Genomic DNA, 13,106 nt, shown 5'->3' with positions numbered 1-13,106 from the left:
AATTTTACCTTGATGAGACGTGCAAAATATTCTCCATTGATGTAGTTATCACTTTTGAGGTAGATCTCTCGGAGCTCACTAGCACCCACTGGGTTGTATTTGGAATTGAATTTATCAAAGCGATGAAAGGTTTGTCTGCCCTGTAACAAACAAAAGAGCAATTTCTTAATGCGGCGAGATCTATTCTGCAAGAAAATGTAGCATAAAAGCATCATTTGGAAGTCCTGAGGTTATCTGAAATACGTACCGCGTGTACATCTAATGAGTCCACTGTGAGATCGTAAGGGTCCATTTTCAGATTGTCAAACACCTGTTTGAGGGTGAGCATCTTTCCATTCTTCTCCACCACCACTCGCTCTGCTTCTGTCATATAGGTGTCCTGGATGAACTTCAGAAGATGCTTCTGGTTCATGCAGGCAGCTGCGTGAATGTGCGTATCAACCTGAATATTCACACATATGTACGTTTAGGAGGGAAAAGGGTATTTATGCAGTAAGTAATGTAAATGTTAGTGTTTATACCACTTTGTTTGAAATACCTTTCTGACATTGTAGAAGTCTCTGTGAGGAACGCCTTTCAGTTCCTTTAACTCTGCCATCTCGTTCAGCATTTCATGTAGTTGGAACTTGGACATCAGGAAGTTAAGCCTTCTGTGACAATAGGTCTTCCTATAAAAGAAAATTGAATTCACCTATTATTATTATTATTATTATCATTATTATTATTATTATAACAGATATGCATCGCAGTGTTATAAATATAATATAACCAAACTTACGTTGGTCCGTCTGCAATCATGGCAAGGACGTGGCTCAAGTCAATAGCAAAAGTTTCCAAGTCAGGATATGGCAAGCTCCGTGGCTGATCCCGTTTTAAAGCATCCTCATTATCATAGACATATATGATTCCATCTTTCATCCTCAGGGAGTAGTTCAGATCCTGTGGGAGGTCTTCCATACTGTAGGGATCCTCACCCTCACTTGGAGGGGGGCAGATATCTGTTGCCATGGAAATAAAGCATGGTAGTGCAGATGAATACTAAAGTCATATCATATTGATGTCCTGATAGGAATAGAAACAGGACTAGGTGTTTTTAGTATCACTTTCCCAAACGTAATGAACACACTACAGTCTTTGAGACAGAATAGTACTAAGGATTTAGGACAGTCATTTCTCACTTATGTCTCAAAGCTGTTGTCATTATAATTTTTTGAACAGTTAAAGGCAGGGTAAGCGAGAAACAATGGCTGGTTAAAGTCCTGATAGCAATCACTGGCTGGTTAAAGTCCTGATAGCAATCACTAAGTTAAGTGATCTAAATATATTTAAATGTAGATCATCTGTGGAAGCCGTAGGACAATAAAATGTCCTACCTGCCTGTCAACGTATGTATTTTCATACCTCCGCGCACCAGTGCGTTTCATGCAGTTAGACAGGCGTCATTCACCGAGGCGAGAACCCCAACCAAAACAGAAGCCACTTTTTACAGTTCTTCCTGAACCAAAACAACGTGCATATGCTGTGTTCACGCTATAACTACTGTAATTTGGAGGAGATGGAAACCTGTGACGTTATACCCGGAGCTGTGCATGACTCGAATTTATGCGTTTCAATGGCAACACTATCAACACCGATATGAATCTCTCATAGTCAGGTGGTACTAAATATATGATTGACATCTTTTATTGTTTTGCTTAATTTTTAATGTCTTTTCCTCATTTAATAAGGGCAGCTGGGTAAACACAAAATTGAAATGATTATATGCCAGTCATATAAGTCCAGTACACATTTTGTAGCATCAGTGTTCTTTGGGGTCAATTTGACCCCATGCTCATTAGCTGTATAAATCATGTAAGAAATATAAAAATTTTACACACATTTGTTTTGGTTGTTTTGGATGATACTGAGGTCATTATAACATGTAATTTTATAATCTTCAAAAAACGTCCCTCTGCTTTGCACCAAAATGGCCTCACATGCAAGGAATTTGCAGCAAGCTAAGAATATTGCACCTGAAAGAACCATTTACCGGATCAAGACTTCAAGGAGGGGTTCAACTGCAGTGAAGAAGGCTTCAGGACATCCCAGGGTGTCCACAAGTGCCAGAACACTCTTCCTAAATGAGTCAACTACGAAATCGTGTCACCATGATTTAAAGGGCTATTTAAGTAGTCAATAAAGAAACATAAAGTACCTGCCACATGAAAAAAATTGTTGGAAAAAAATCATAATCTGGAGGTTTACATTTCTGCAGCCCAATTTACCCCAGTGGGAAAAAATATGTTGGTAAATTTGAAGTTGTATATCATTATTATTGTAATGTTCTGAGACATGAGGTAGTTTAACGCCGTCTCTCGTCTCGTGACACTCATCTTCATGTGTTTTTCAAGCTTGCTATTGCTAACCACTCTGAAGATTGCCTACAATACCTTTAATTTATTAATGCATGAACTGTTGCCAACCATGACATACCTGGCAGCACTTCATCCTCCTCACTCCATTTCTCATTATTGGCACTCCTTAGAAACCTGGCTGTGGTCCTGGGGAAGTGGTGATATGCCAGCCGGGAATATTTTTCTCTGATGAAGAGTGCTGTCAGCAGAGATTTTGTTGCCTGTTCATAGTCCTCGACTGTTGTCTGTCCAAAATCATCATAGATGAATTCATTTTGTCAGCTTTTAGGAGTACAGCATATACACTGCAGTTCAATAGTCAAAGGTGTTAAGATTTTTTGAAAGGAGTATCTTTTCTGTTGAAACCATATTACATTTTCAGCATTCTTTGATGAATAGAAATGTAAAAAGAACGGCATTTATAAATCTTTTGTAACATCATGAACTATATTTAATATATAATATGTAAGATACTTTATATACATGCCCAATGGTCTCCTACCCCTGCGCAGTAGTCTCCACTGATGGTGACCCTCTGGAATTCTGGGATATTGTCTGGCATAGGGCCTGTGGCTGTGGAAGGGGTCAGCAGGGGTGAAATCACAGGCAACGCCCAATCTGAAGTGATGGGGATTTGCAAGGATTGGGATCGCATCAGCTTTAAACTCTGTCTCCTAAAATGGGGTATAAAGAATAATAAATACATTTACCAAACAACAAAAGCAGAGAGTGCTACGCGGGTGTCTTTACGTAGCCATTGGTGCTCAGTGGATAAACTTGAGGTAAACATCAAATTATAAAGACAAAACACTAAGTAAAAGTAAAGTAAAAAACCTTTAATTAACTGGGCTAAATCATTAAAAACAATTAAACGTGTATATCTACACTTTTAATTGTATTTAGTGACTTAGCCCAGATAATTAAGGCTTTTTACGGTCATCACGTGAGTGCCGTTTGTTAAATCTTTATAATAATACATACATATTGAATATCACAATAATGCAAACTGCTGATTAGTTCTGCAACCTGTAGCACATTTGAGTTCACTGACCTCTTGACAGATTTATCTGACATCTGCTCCTCCATCTCTTTGCGTAGCTCCCATTCCTTGGCCTGATGTAAGCCAATGGGACAGTCTTCAGGGACGGTGAACATGGACAAGCTGTTCTTAGACTCTTCTTCCTTCAGAGCTGAAGCGTACACTTTCTCAGCCATGAGTCGCACTTTCTCATCCACCTCTTGGAGAGAGATCTTAGTGAACTGACGCGGCATTTCTGCAAGGAGTGGTGCCATCAGAAAGAATGCTTTTTCTTTCTATAATTAGTCAACGTTCTTTATCAGGTGTAACACCTTGTTATGTACATGGTGTTCATTTGTTAAAAGTATTCTAAAAACTTTCATTACTTTGGGCAGTACCCTTTCCATCAGCTTCTCAATCTATGATCACAAGCCTGTATCTATTCCACAAAATCCCTTACTTTGATCAAATGAGACTAGAAAGTGTACTGTGTGTTTGTGTTATGACTTATGACTGAGTTACTAGCATATTTCCAAAACCTGACAACTGATAGATATGCTTTGAAATGAATGTCATGGTACTATTAGTATTGTAATATTTTGGCTAAGAAATTATTTTCTGGATTTTGCCTTAATGTAAAACTATTATTGAAGGTGAAAAAAAAAAAAAAACGTGTTTATGTGTACATGGCAGTTTTGCAACTGCACACATCACAGTTGTAAATATGACCTTAAGTATCGGTCCACACAGTTCAGGTTTCACTCTGCATCTTGTGCCTTGGTCTTAGTCAGGTATCTATGAGGTTAACTAAGTTTCTGTCATATTAGAGACTGGATTCCCAAAGTGTCCCAGAGTTGTTGGTGTGTCCTCTGGCAGCAAACTACTCATGGTGCACAGCAAGCATTCCTTTATTTACTTGGTAGGCAATCATAATTAGTTTAGGCACAATCATGAAGAAAGAACGACAGGAGAACTAATGTATATACAACCCCATTTCCAGAAGAGTTGGGACATTATGTAAAATGCAATAAAATCAAGAATCTGTGATTCGTTAATTCTCTTGAACCTTTATTTAACAGACAAAAGTAGAAAGAAAAGATTTCCAATGATTTCACCGACAAACTTAATTGTATTCGGTATTCAACCAATTTTGCTTTTGATGGCTGCAACACACTCCAAAAAAGTTGGGACAGAGGCTGAATTAAAGTGAAAAGGTTATAGAATGTTAAACTGTTTTAAAACAGTCCACTATAAACAGATGAATTGGTAATAGGTGAGAGCATCGTGATTCTGTATAAAAGGAGGATCTCAGTCTTTGCAGGCAAAGATGGGTCATGGCTCATCACTTTGTGTCAAGTTTCATAAGTGAATTGTCTAATAATTCAAAAATCACATTTCTCAATGCAAGATTGCAAAGAATTTAAGTATTTTACCATCTACCTTCCATAGTATCCTGATAAGATTCAGGGAATTCAGAGAAATCCCAGTATGTGAGATCAAGGCAGGAAACATGACCTTCGAGCCCTCAGATGGCACTGCACGAGAAACCATCATTCTACTGTGTTAAATATAGCCATGTGTGATCGAGAGTAACTGCTTTGGAAAACCGTTTTGACTTAACACAATTTGACACTGCTTCAAGAAATGCAACTTGAATCTCTGTTACGATAAAGCTTTACATTGATTCTATGCAGAGATGACTGCGAGTTTTCTGGCCCCGAGCTCATCTCAGATGATCCAAAAGACAGTGGAAATGTGTCCATGTTTCAGTTGTATTTTAAATCAAATAGAGAACCTCCATTTCCAGACCCTGGCTTGGATCCATCTGGACCGCGGCGGGAAATAATTGTGCCATTTTACCATTTCACAGATTAAAGTGAGCAGCGCATCAAAACAACGGAGCAGTAATGATACTGTACTGTAATGATGTTGCTTCTCTTCTCCACTAAAGATGTAAAGCTCCACATTAAGAGCTGCAGATGACGTGGTTATTTTAACAACAGTAGCAGAAACAAGCTGCACAGAAAATATATACTAATACACTGCAAATAGAGAAAATATAATTATTTCCCTTTCAGTCGCTCACGTTCGACGTGACAACGTCATTGTGATCACTTCAGGGAGCCCTATCAACTTCGAGTGTCTACAGAACAAGCCAATGAACGTTGGCGTGCGTGAAAACGCACTGAAGCTGAAGCAGGTATAAACAGGAAGCGGGCGCACGCACTCATTGTCTTTTGCTTCGGAGCCGAGCTTTCGTTTTGGCTCTGATTTTCTGCAGACTGCTGCAACGTTAAAGACTGCTTCAAAGGGAAAATACTCTGTTCCAGTGCTGGTGTGACGGCGCGATCAGCGGTGGCGGTGAGCATTACAGCTCACAACTGCTGTTTTCACAGCATTGTTTGTGTGTGTCTGTGTCTGTGTATGTGTCAGTCTCGGTGGGCTTTCCTCTTTGATTGTGTACCCCATGCTTTCCCGGGCCGCCGAGAAGGTCGGGCTTGCGTGGAACCCTTCACCACGTCCCGAACCTTCTCGGTTGGACGATTGGTATCTCGGGGCGGGCCGTGCTGGTTCTCAGCACGCCGCCCCGGTACCATTCTTTCCGGAAGTGCATGAGGAGCTTACTAGGACGTGGACGGCACCGTATAGTGCCAGAAGCCGTCCTAGTGGCTCTTCCCTTCTCACCACGCCCGACGGCGGAGCAGCTAAGGGGTATGTGGATGTCCCGCCGGTGGAGCATGCCGTCGCGATGCAACTGTGCGTCCGCTTCCTCCTGGAATCCGCGCCTCCCGTCCAAGGCATGTAAGTTTTCGTCCGGTCTCACGGCGAAGGCTTACAGCACCTGTGGACAGGCTGCTTCTGCCCTCCATGCCATGGCGCTTCTGCAGGTCCACCAGCCCCAGGCGCTCATGGACATGAACGAGGGTGGTTCTGACCCAGAGCTCCTCCAACCAACCTCAATCTTTTGTTTCCTTTTCTTATTGTTCCACCCACGGGCCAGTGGTACCCACATTTTCAACAAAAGAGCAATTTCTGAAACCTCTGGGTCCCAAGAGGGCGCACTTGGCGGTCGACGACGCTATGCCTTGTCACCCTCAAGCCCTTCTTTCTTCGCCAGCGAGCAGCAGTGGCTGTGTTCTGGACGCACTGACGCCTCCGCACACTCACTCTGCCCTTCGACGGAAGCAGGTATGTGTTGCACCACACACTCAGACGTCCCCCTGTGTTCAAGGGCATTCTGTTCACCCCTGTTCTGGCGGGCAGTGCCCCTGTGCTCAGGGCAGAGATCCCAGTCCTACTGGCGAAGGACGCTATCGAGCCAGTCCCTCCAGCCGATATGAAGACCGGCTTCTACAGCCCGTACTTCATTGTACCCAAGAAAATCGGTGGGTTACGGCCTATCTTGGACCTGCGTGTCCTGAACTGGTCCCTTCACAGGGTGCCGTTCAAGGTCCCTTCACAGGCTGCCATTCAAACGATTGGTTTGCAGCGATCGACCTGAAGGACGCGTACTTTCATGTCTCGATTCTCCATCGACACAGACAGTTTCTTCGCTTTGCGTTCGAGGGACGGGCATATCAGTACAAAATCTTACCCTTCTGGCTGGCCCTGTCGCCCCGTGTCTTCACGAAAGTCGCGGAGGCGGCCATTGCTCCCATGTGTGAGCGTGGTGTTCGCATTCTCAACTACCTCGACAACTGGCTTATTCTCGCCCAGTCGAGAGAGCAGTTTTGCGAACACAGGGACATGGTGCTCAGTCATCACAGCCACCTAGGGCTTCGGGTCAACTGGGAAAAGAGCAAACTCACCCCCGGGCAGTGGATCTCTTTTTTCTCTGTATGGAGTTGGACTCGATCAACATGACAGCGCGTCTCACCGAGGCCCGCGTCCAGTCAGTGTTGAACTGCGTGAGCACACTCAGACGCAGAACAGTGGCACCACTGAAACTGTTTCAGAGGCTCCTGGGGCATATGGCATCTGCAGACACCGTAACGCCGCTCGGATTGCTTCATATGAGGCCGCTCCAACACTGGCTCCACGATCGAGTCCCGAGATGGGCGTGGCAGAGCGGCTCGTGTCGGGTCCAAGTAGCTCCGCACTGTCGCCAAACTCTCAGCTTGTGGTCGGACCCTTCGCTCCTGCGGGCAGGTGTTCCCCTAGAACAAGTGTCCAGGCACTCCATGGTCACCACGGATGCCTCTGCCACAGGCTGGGGGGCCACGTACAAGGGGCATGCAGTTTCAGGTCTGTGGACGGGGCCTCAACTGCATTGGCACATCAACTGCCTTGAGTTGTTAGCAGTACATCTTGCGCTGTGCCGCTTCAAAACACCGCTACTAGGCAAGTATGTACTGGTCCGTACGGACAGCACTGCGACCGTTGCGTACATCAACCGTAAAGGTGGTCTACACTCCCACCGCATGTCACAACTCGCCCGCCATCTCCTCCTTTGGAGTCAGCAGCATCTGAGGTCGCTTTCTGCTGTTTATATTCCAGGCCTGCTCAACCGTGCAACCGACGAGCCCTCACGGCAGCGGGTGCTACCAGGAGAATGGCGACTCCATCTCCAGGCGGTCCAGCTGATTTTCAGGTGCTTCGGGATCGCACAGGTAGATCTGTTTGCCGCCCCGGACACGTCTTACTGCCAGTTGTTCTACTCCCTGACCGAGGGGACCGTCGGCACGGATGCTCTGGTACACTGCTGGCCCCCGGGCCTACGCAAGTATGCGTTTCCCCCAGTGAGCCTTTTTGCACAGACCTTGTGCAAGGTCAGGGAAGACGAGGAGTAGGTCTTGTTAGTTGCGCCGTATTGGCCCAACTGGACCTGGTTCCCGGAACTAGCTCTCCCCGCGAAAGCCCCTCCCTGGCCCATTCCTCTGAGAGAGGACCTTTTCTCTCAGAGACGGGGCACCCTATGGCACCCGCGTCCAGACCTCTGGAAAACTCATGTCTGGTCCCTGGACGGGACGCGGAGGTTCTAGGTGATCTACCCCCTGTGGTAGTTGACACCATCACTTCCACTAGAGCTCCCTCTACGAGGCACCTCTATGCGTTGAAGTGGAACCTGTTCGTTGGCTGGTGTTCTTCTCACGAGGAGAACCCCCGAACTTGCTCGATCAGAGCTGTGCTTTCCTTCCTGCAAGATGGGTTGTAGCGAAGGCTGTCTCCCTCCACCCTTAAAGTGTATGTTGCCGCTATCGCCACACATCACGATGAAGTTGAAGGTAAGTCGCTGGGAAAGCATGACCTGATCATCAGGTTCCTGAGGGGAGCGAGCAGACTAAATCAATCCTCCTCGCCCACTCTCTATACCCTCTTGGGATTTGTCTATGGTCCTTTCTGCCCTTCAGAGACCACCCTTTGAGCCATTGCAGTACTCCTGGTTGCATTGGCCTCCATCAAGAGGGTAGGGGACCTGCATGCATTTTCGGTCGACGATTCATGCCTAGAATTCGGCCCGGCTAACTCTCTCGTGATCCTGAGACCCCGGCCCAGATACGTGCCCAAGGTTCCCACCACCCCCTTCCGAGACCAGGGTGTGAACCTGCAAGCCCTGGTTTTTCTCTGTCCTTTCCGCGCTCTGCGCCTGTACGTGGACAGAACGCAAAGCCTCAGGTCCTCAGATCAGCTCTTCGTCTGTTACGGAGGCCAGCAGAAGGGAAAGGTTGTCTCCAAGCAAAGGATGACCCACTGGATAGTGGATGTCATCGCCTTGGCTTACGAAGCCCAAGGCGTGCCTTGCCCGCCCGGGTTGGGAGCCCACTCCACTAGGGGTGTCGCTTCTTCTTGGGCGCTGGCACACGGCCCCTCGCTGACAGACATATGTAGATTTGCGAGCTGGGCGACACCTAACACGTTCGCTAGGTTTTAAAGCCTATGTGTTGAGCCGGTTTCTTCCTGTGTGCTCACTTCAACCAGCCGGTAACACCGAAGTTCCCGCTCTAGTGTCGGCTTGCTGCGCCACTCCCCTCCACATGGAGCGGATACGTGCGCTTTTTTGCTCCAGTCGAGTTCCCCACTCAAGCGAACCCTGTAGAGTTCCTCTGCACCCCCTCGGCAGTCAGACGTTGCGGAGCGTCCATATGTGTATTCTCCACATGTTACCTCCCTTCGGGCAGGATGTGGCTTCCGCAGCGTCCCTTCCTTCCTTGTTCAGGGTACGCTTTCCCAGTGTTATTCAAGAGTTCCACTGTGTGGGGTATAACGGAACAGCAGTGAACTCTGTCTACGCAGGTCTTCCGCCCCAGCCAGATGGGGGTCTGAGAGTCTTCTGTAGGGCGCTGGATGTGGCAGCAACAGTGGCGTTTTCCTTTGGAAAACGTTGTCACGTCGACGTCACGTAGAATGTGAGCGACTGAAAGGGAATGTCTTGGTTACTAATGTAACCCTCGTTCCCTGAAGGAGGAAACGGGAGACGTGACGTCCCGTCGCCACGGTTGTTGACCATCGCTGTAGGGCAGTTTCAATCTCGGCTCCTCAGCGAAAAATAATGAGTGCGTGTGCCCGCTTCCTGTTTATACCCGCGCTGCGGGGCGGGGCGCGTGCCGCTTTTCACGCACACCAACGTTCATTGGCTTGTTCTGTAGACACTCAAAGTTGATAGGGCTCAATGAAGTGATCCCAATGACGCGTCAGGGAACGAGGGTCACATTAGTAACCAAGACGTTTTATCTTTCTTATACAGTTGACTTCGACTGTTTATCTAAACCAGGTGTGTGACAAGTTTATAACATGTGGCACCTTAAGATGTTTTTCCCCAAACATTTAGCATTGTTAACCTCTTTATATTCATATCCAGTTGAAATAAATATTTACTTTTTTTGCTAAATATTGGTATATTGGTATAAATGTGTCTCTGTCCCAACTTTTTTGGAGTGTGTTGCAGCTAGTAAAATCAAAATTTGTTTATATTTACATAATACAATTAAGTTAGTCAGTGAAAACAATGGAAATCTTTTCATTGTATGTTTTGTCAGTTAAATAAAGTTTAAAGGGAATTAACAAATCACCGATTTTTGATTTAATTGCATTTTACAAATTTTCTTTTCTGGAAATGGAGTTGTGTATATATTCATAATAATACATGAATGTTTCTAATAAAGCATGTTAAATATTGAGTCATTGTTCTTTCACATATCAGAATGTATGCACAACCATCACCGTGAAGCAGAAGTTTATGCAGCACATTTACAAAGTGTAACTTTTACATGCAACACTGTAAGAAAAGGCAAAGTGTCTTGTGTCTGGGTCTATAGAAAATCTGACACTTTACTAAATGTATCTTTTAGAGTTTTCAAAGTTGATAATGAAAGACATAAATTAAATGTTTAATGCAATATTTTTAACATCAACAACAATATTTACAGAATTTAATGTTATTGTGGTTTTGTTCTGCTTTTGACAAACTTGTCAAAAATCATGACATTAATCACAATTTTATTCAATTGTCAGCCCTAATAGTATGAAATAAACAAAATCTGGTTGTTTTTAGGTTTAGAAATGCTATATTTTAGTCACACATGATTCAGTAATGTTTATAATCTGGTTTAACAGAATAACTATTTATCCATTTAACATGGACTTTATTTCTGTGTAAGGACCAAATGCTAATTATAGGGCATGACTCATTACATTCATTATGAAAAATAATTGGATCTTTCAAATGGATTAACATTTGACAATAAATTAATTTGCTTGTTTTCTTCTGAAGCTTAATAGGTTGCAAATTAAACCTTTATTTTGGCAATCACTGACAGTGGAGGTATGTTACGTTTTAATTGCATGTGGTTGTTTTTTTCAGTTTGAAATCCTATTCATCTTCGACTTTTGTATGAGAAGAGTATGTGAATTTGTGGAAAATGTTAATTTCTGCAATATTCAGATTTATAGAGACTGGACTGAATATTTTATCAGAGAGAAAATGACATTAGCTGCTTCCTAGTGTTGTTTTGAAGGATATTTATTTTACTTATGGACTAAATTGGGATGTTTTATGCTTTCTTCTGTTCTTCTGTTGCTAGGGTGTTTTGAGTGGTTGCTAGGGTATTCCTGGTGGTTGCTAGGGTGTTCTGGGTGGTTGCTAGGGCGTTGCTAGGGTGTTTTGGGTGGTTGCTAGGCGGTTGCTAGGGTGTTTTGAGTGGTTGCTATGGTGTTGCTAAGCGGTTGCTAGGGTATTCTGGGTGGTTGCTAGGATGTTCTGGGTGGTTACTATGAGGTTGCTAGGTGGTTGCTATGGTGTTTCTAGGTGGTTGCTAGGGTGATCTGGGTGGTTGCTAGGCGGTTGCTAGGGTGTTCTGGGTGGTTGCTATGATGTTTCTAGGTGGTTGCTAGGGTATTCTGGGTGGTTGCTATGATGTTGCTAGGTGGTTGCTAGGGTGTTCTGGGTGGTTGCTAGGCGGATGCTAGGGTGTTTTGAGTGGTTGCTATGGTGTTGCTAAACGGTTGCTAGGGTATTCTGGGTGGTTGCTAGGATGTTGTGGGTGGTTACTATGATGTTGCTAGGTGGTTGCTAGGGTATTCTGGGTGGTTGCTAGATGGTTGCTAGGGTACTCTGGATGGTTGCTAGGGTGTTGCTAGGTGGTTGCTAGGTTGTTCTAGGTGGTTGCTATGGTGTTGCTAGGCGGTTGCTAGGGTATTCTGATTGTTGCTAGGGTATTCTGGGTGGTTGCTATGGTGTCACTAGGTGGTTGGTAGTTGTCAAAGATGGTTACTATTGGAGTTCTTAGCATTTTCTTGGCATGATTTAGCACTTACCTAATCGCCATTAGCATGTAGCTATTCACAGCTAGCATGTGTAGCATATTGGAAATTCTGTTTGCTAGCATGAGTCAAAAGAGACAACCCCAATCTCTATACGATGTTCTGATGAAGAGATATAGGTCTTGCCAAATGGTTGCTAGGGTACTCTGTTTGGTTGCTAGGGAGTGGGTTGGCAGCTGCCAGTCATGAAAGTCCAAAGGCTGCTTGTCAGTATGAATGATATAAACCAACTCCCATGCCTCTGTGACATTTAGAATGGAAGATATCCCTTCATGGATTTTGGTTGCTAAGGTGTTCAACAATGGTTGCTAGGGAGGGGCTAGGAAGTGTTGAAATGATTCATGATTGGCTGTTTGCTGCCCAGAGTCAAACTTGTGTTAACCCCATCTCTATATGATGTTCTGATACAGAGATATAGGTCTTGCAAAATGGTTGCTAGGGTACTCTGTTTGGTTGCTAGGGAGTGGCTTGGCAGCTGCCAGTCATGAAACTCCAAAGGCTGCTTGTCAGTATGAATGATATAAACCAACTCCCATGTAGGGATGGCGAAAACTAAAAATTTTCTTGACCGACCACCGAGCCTCGTTAGCCGGTTGAAACCGATTAGTTTAAAATATGCCACGCTATTTGAAATAACAGCCATTTCGAGCCGCGCCTGCAATTTCGCAACTCTGTCGCATCTCTCTCTGCCTCCCGCTCACACACACACACACACACACACTGCGCCGCGCTTCCACTCACGTCACTTTTTTAAAATCCCCTACAGCGCGAAACATGAGTCCCGCAAACGCGGCGCCGAGGAGCTTGTATGTAATCGGAGGACAAATGGCTCCTTAGTTTTGAAATGGTTTGGGTACAAGGTGATCGCGTTGAAAATAAAGGCGTTAGTCTAGCGTTAGAAGCTCATTTGAAACATTGCAGCGGCTCATTTAAGA

The 13,106-nt window shown here is 44.8% G+C and overlaps 1 protein-coding gene across 3 annotated transcripts in view; it reads right to left on the bottom strand.

Moving 5' to 3' along the window:
* Positions 1-13,106, bottom strand: part of ampd3b (adenosine monophosphate deaminase 3b) — a 66,292-nt gene that overhangs the window by 18,353 nt on the left and 34,833 nt on the right. For all 3 annotated transcript variants that reach the window (XM_077193427.1, XM_077193432.1, XM_077193429.1), the window contains 7 exons: positions 3,445-3,667; positions 2,896-3,067; positions 2,473-2,638; positions 779-998; positions 539-668; positions 248-442; positions 9-140 (listed from right to left, as the gene is read on the bottom strand). In XM_077193427.1, the coding sequence (XP_077049542.1) occupies positions 9-140; positions 248-442; positions 539-668; positions 779-998; positions 2,473-2,638; positions 2,896-3,067; positions 3,445-3,667 (1,238 nt within the window). The remainder of the gene's footprint in view (positions 1-8; positions 141-247; positions 443-538; positions 669-778; positions 999-2,472; positions 2,639-2,895; positions 3,068-3,444; positions 3,668-13,106) is intronic.

This window comes from Siphateles boraxobius, unplaced genomic scaffold (assembly GCF_051911475.1).
Source record: "Siphateles boraxobius isolate OS27281-9 unplaced genomic scaffold, OSU_SipBor_1 31, whole genome shotgun sequence".
NCBI lineage: Eukaryota > Metazoa > Chordata > Actinopteri > Cypriniformes > Leuciscidae > Siphateles > Siphateles boraxobius.
Note: the sequence above shows the minus strand (reverse complement) of the source record. Positions and strands in the feature narration are given on the sequence as shown.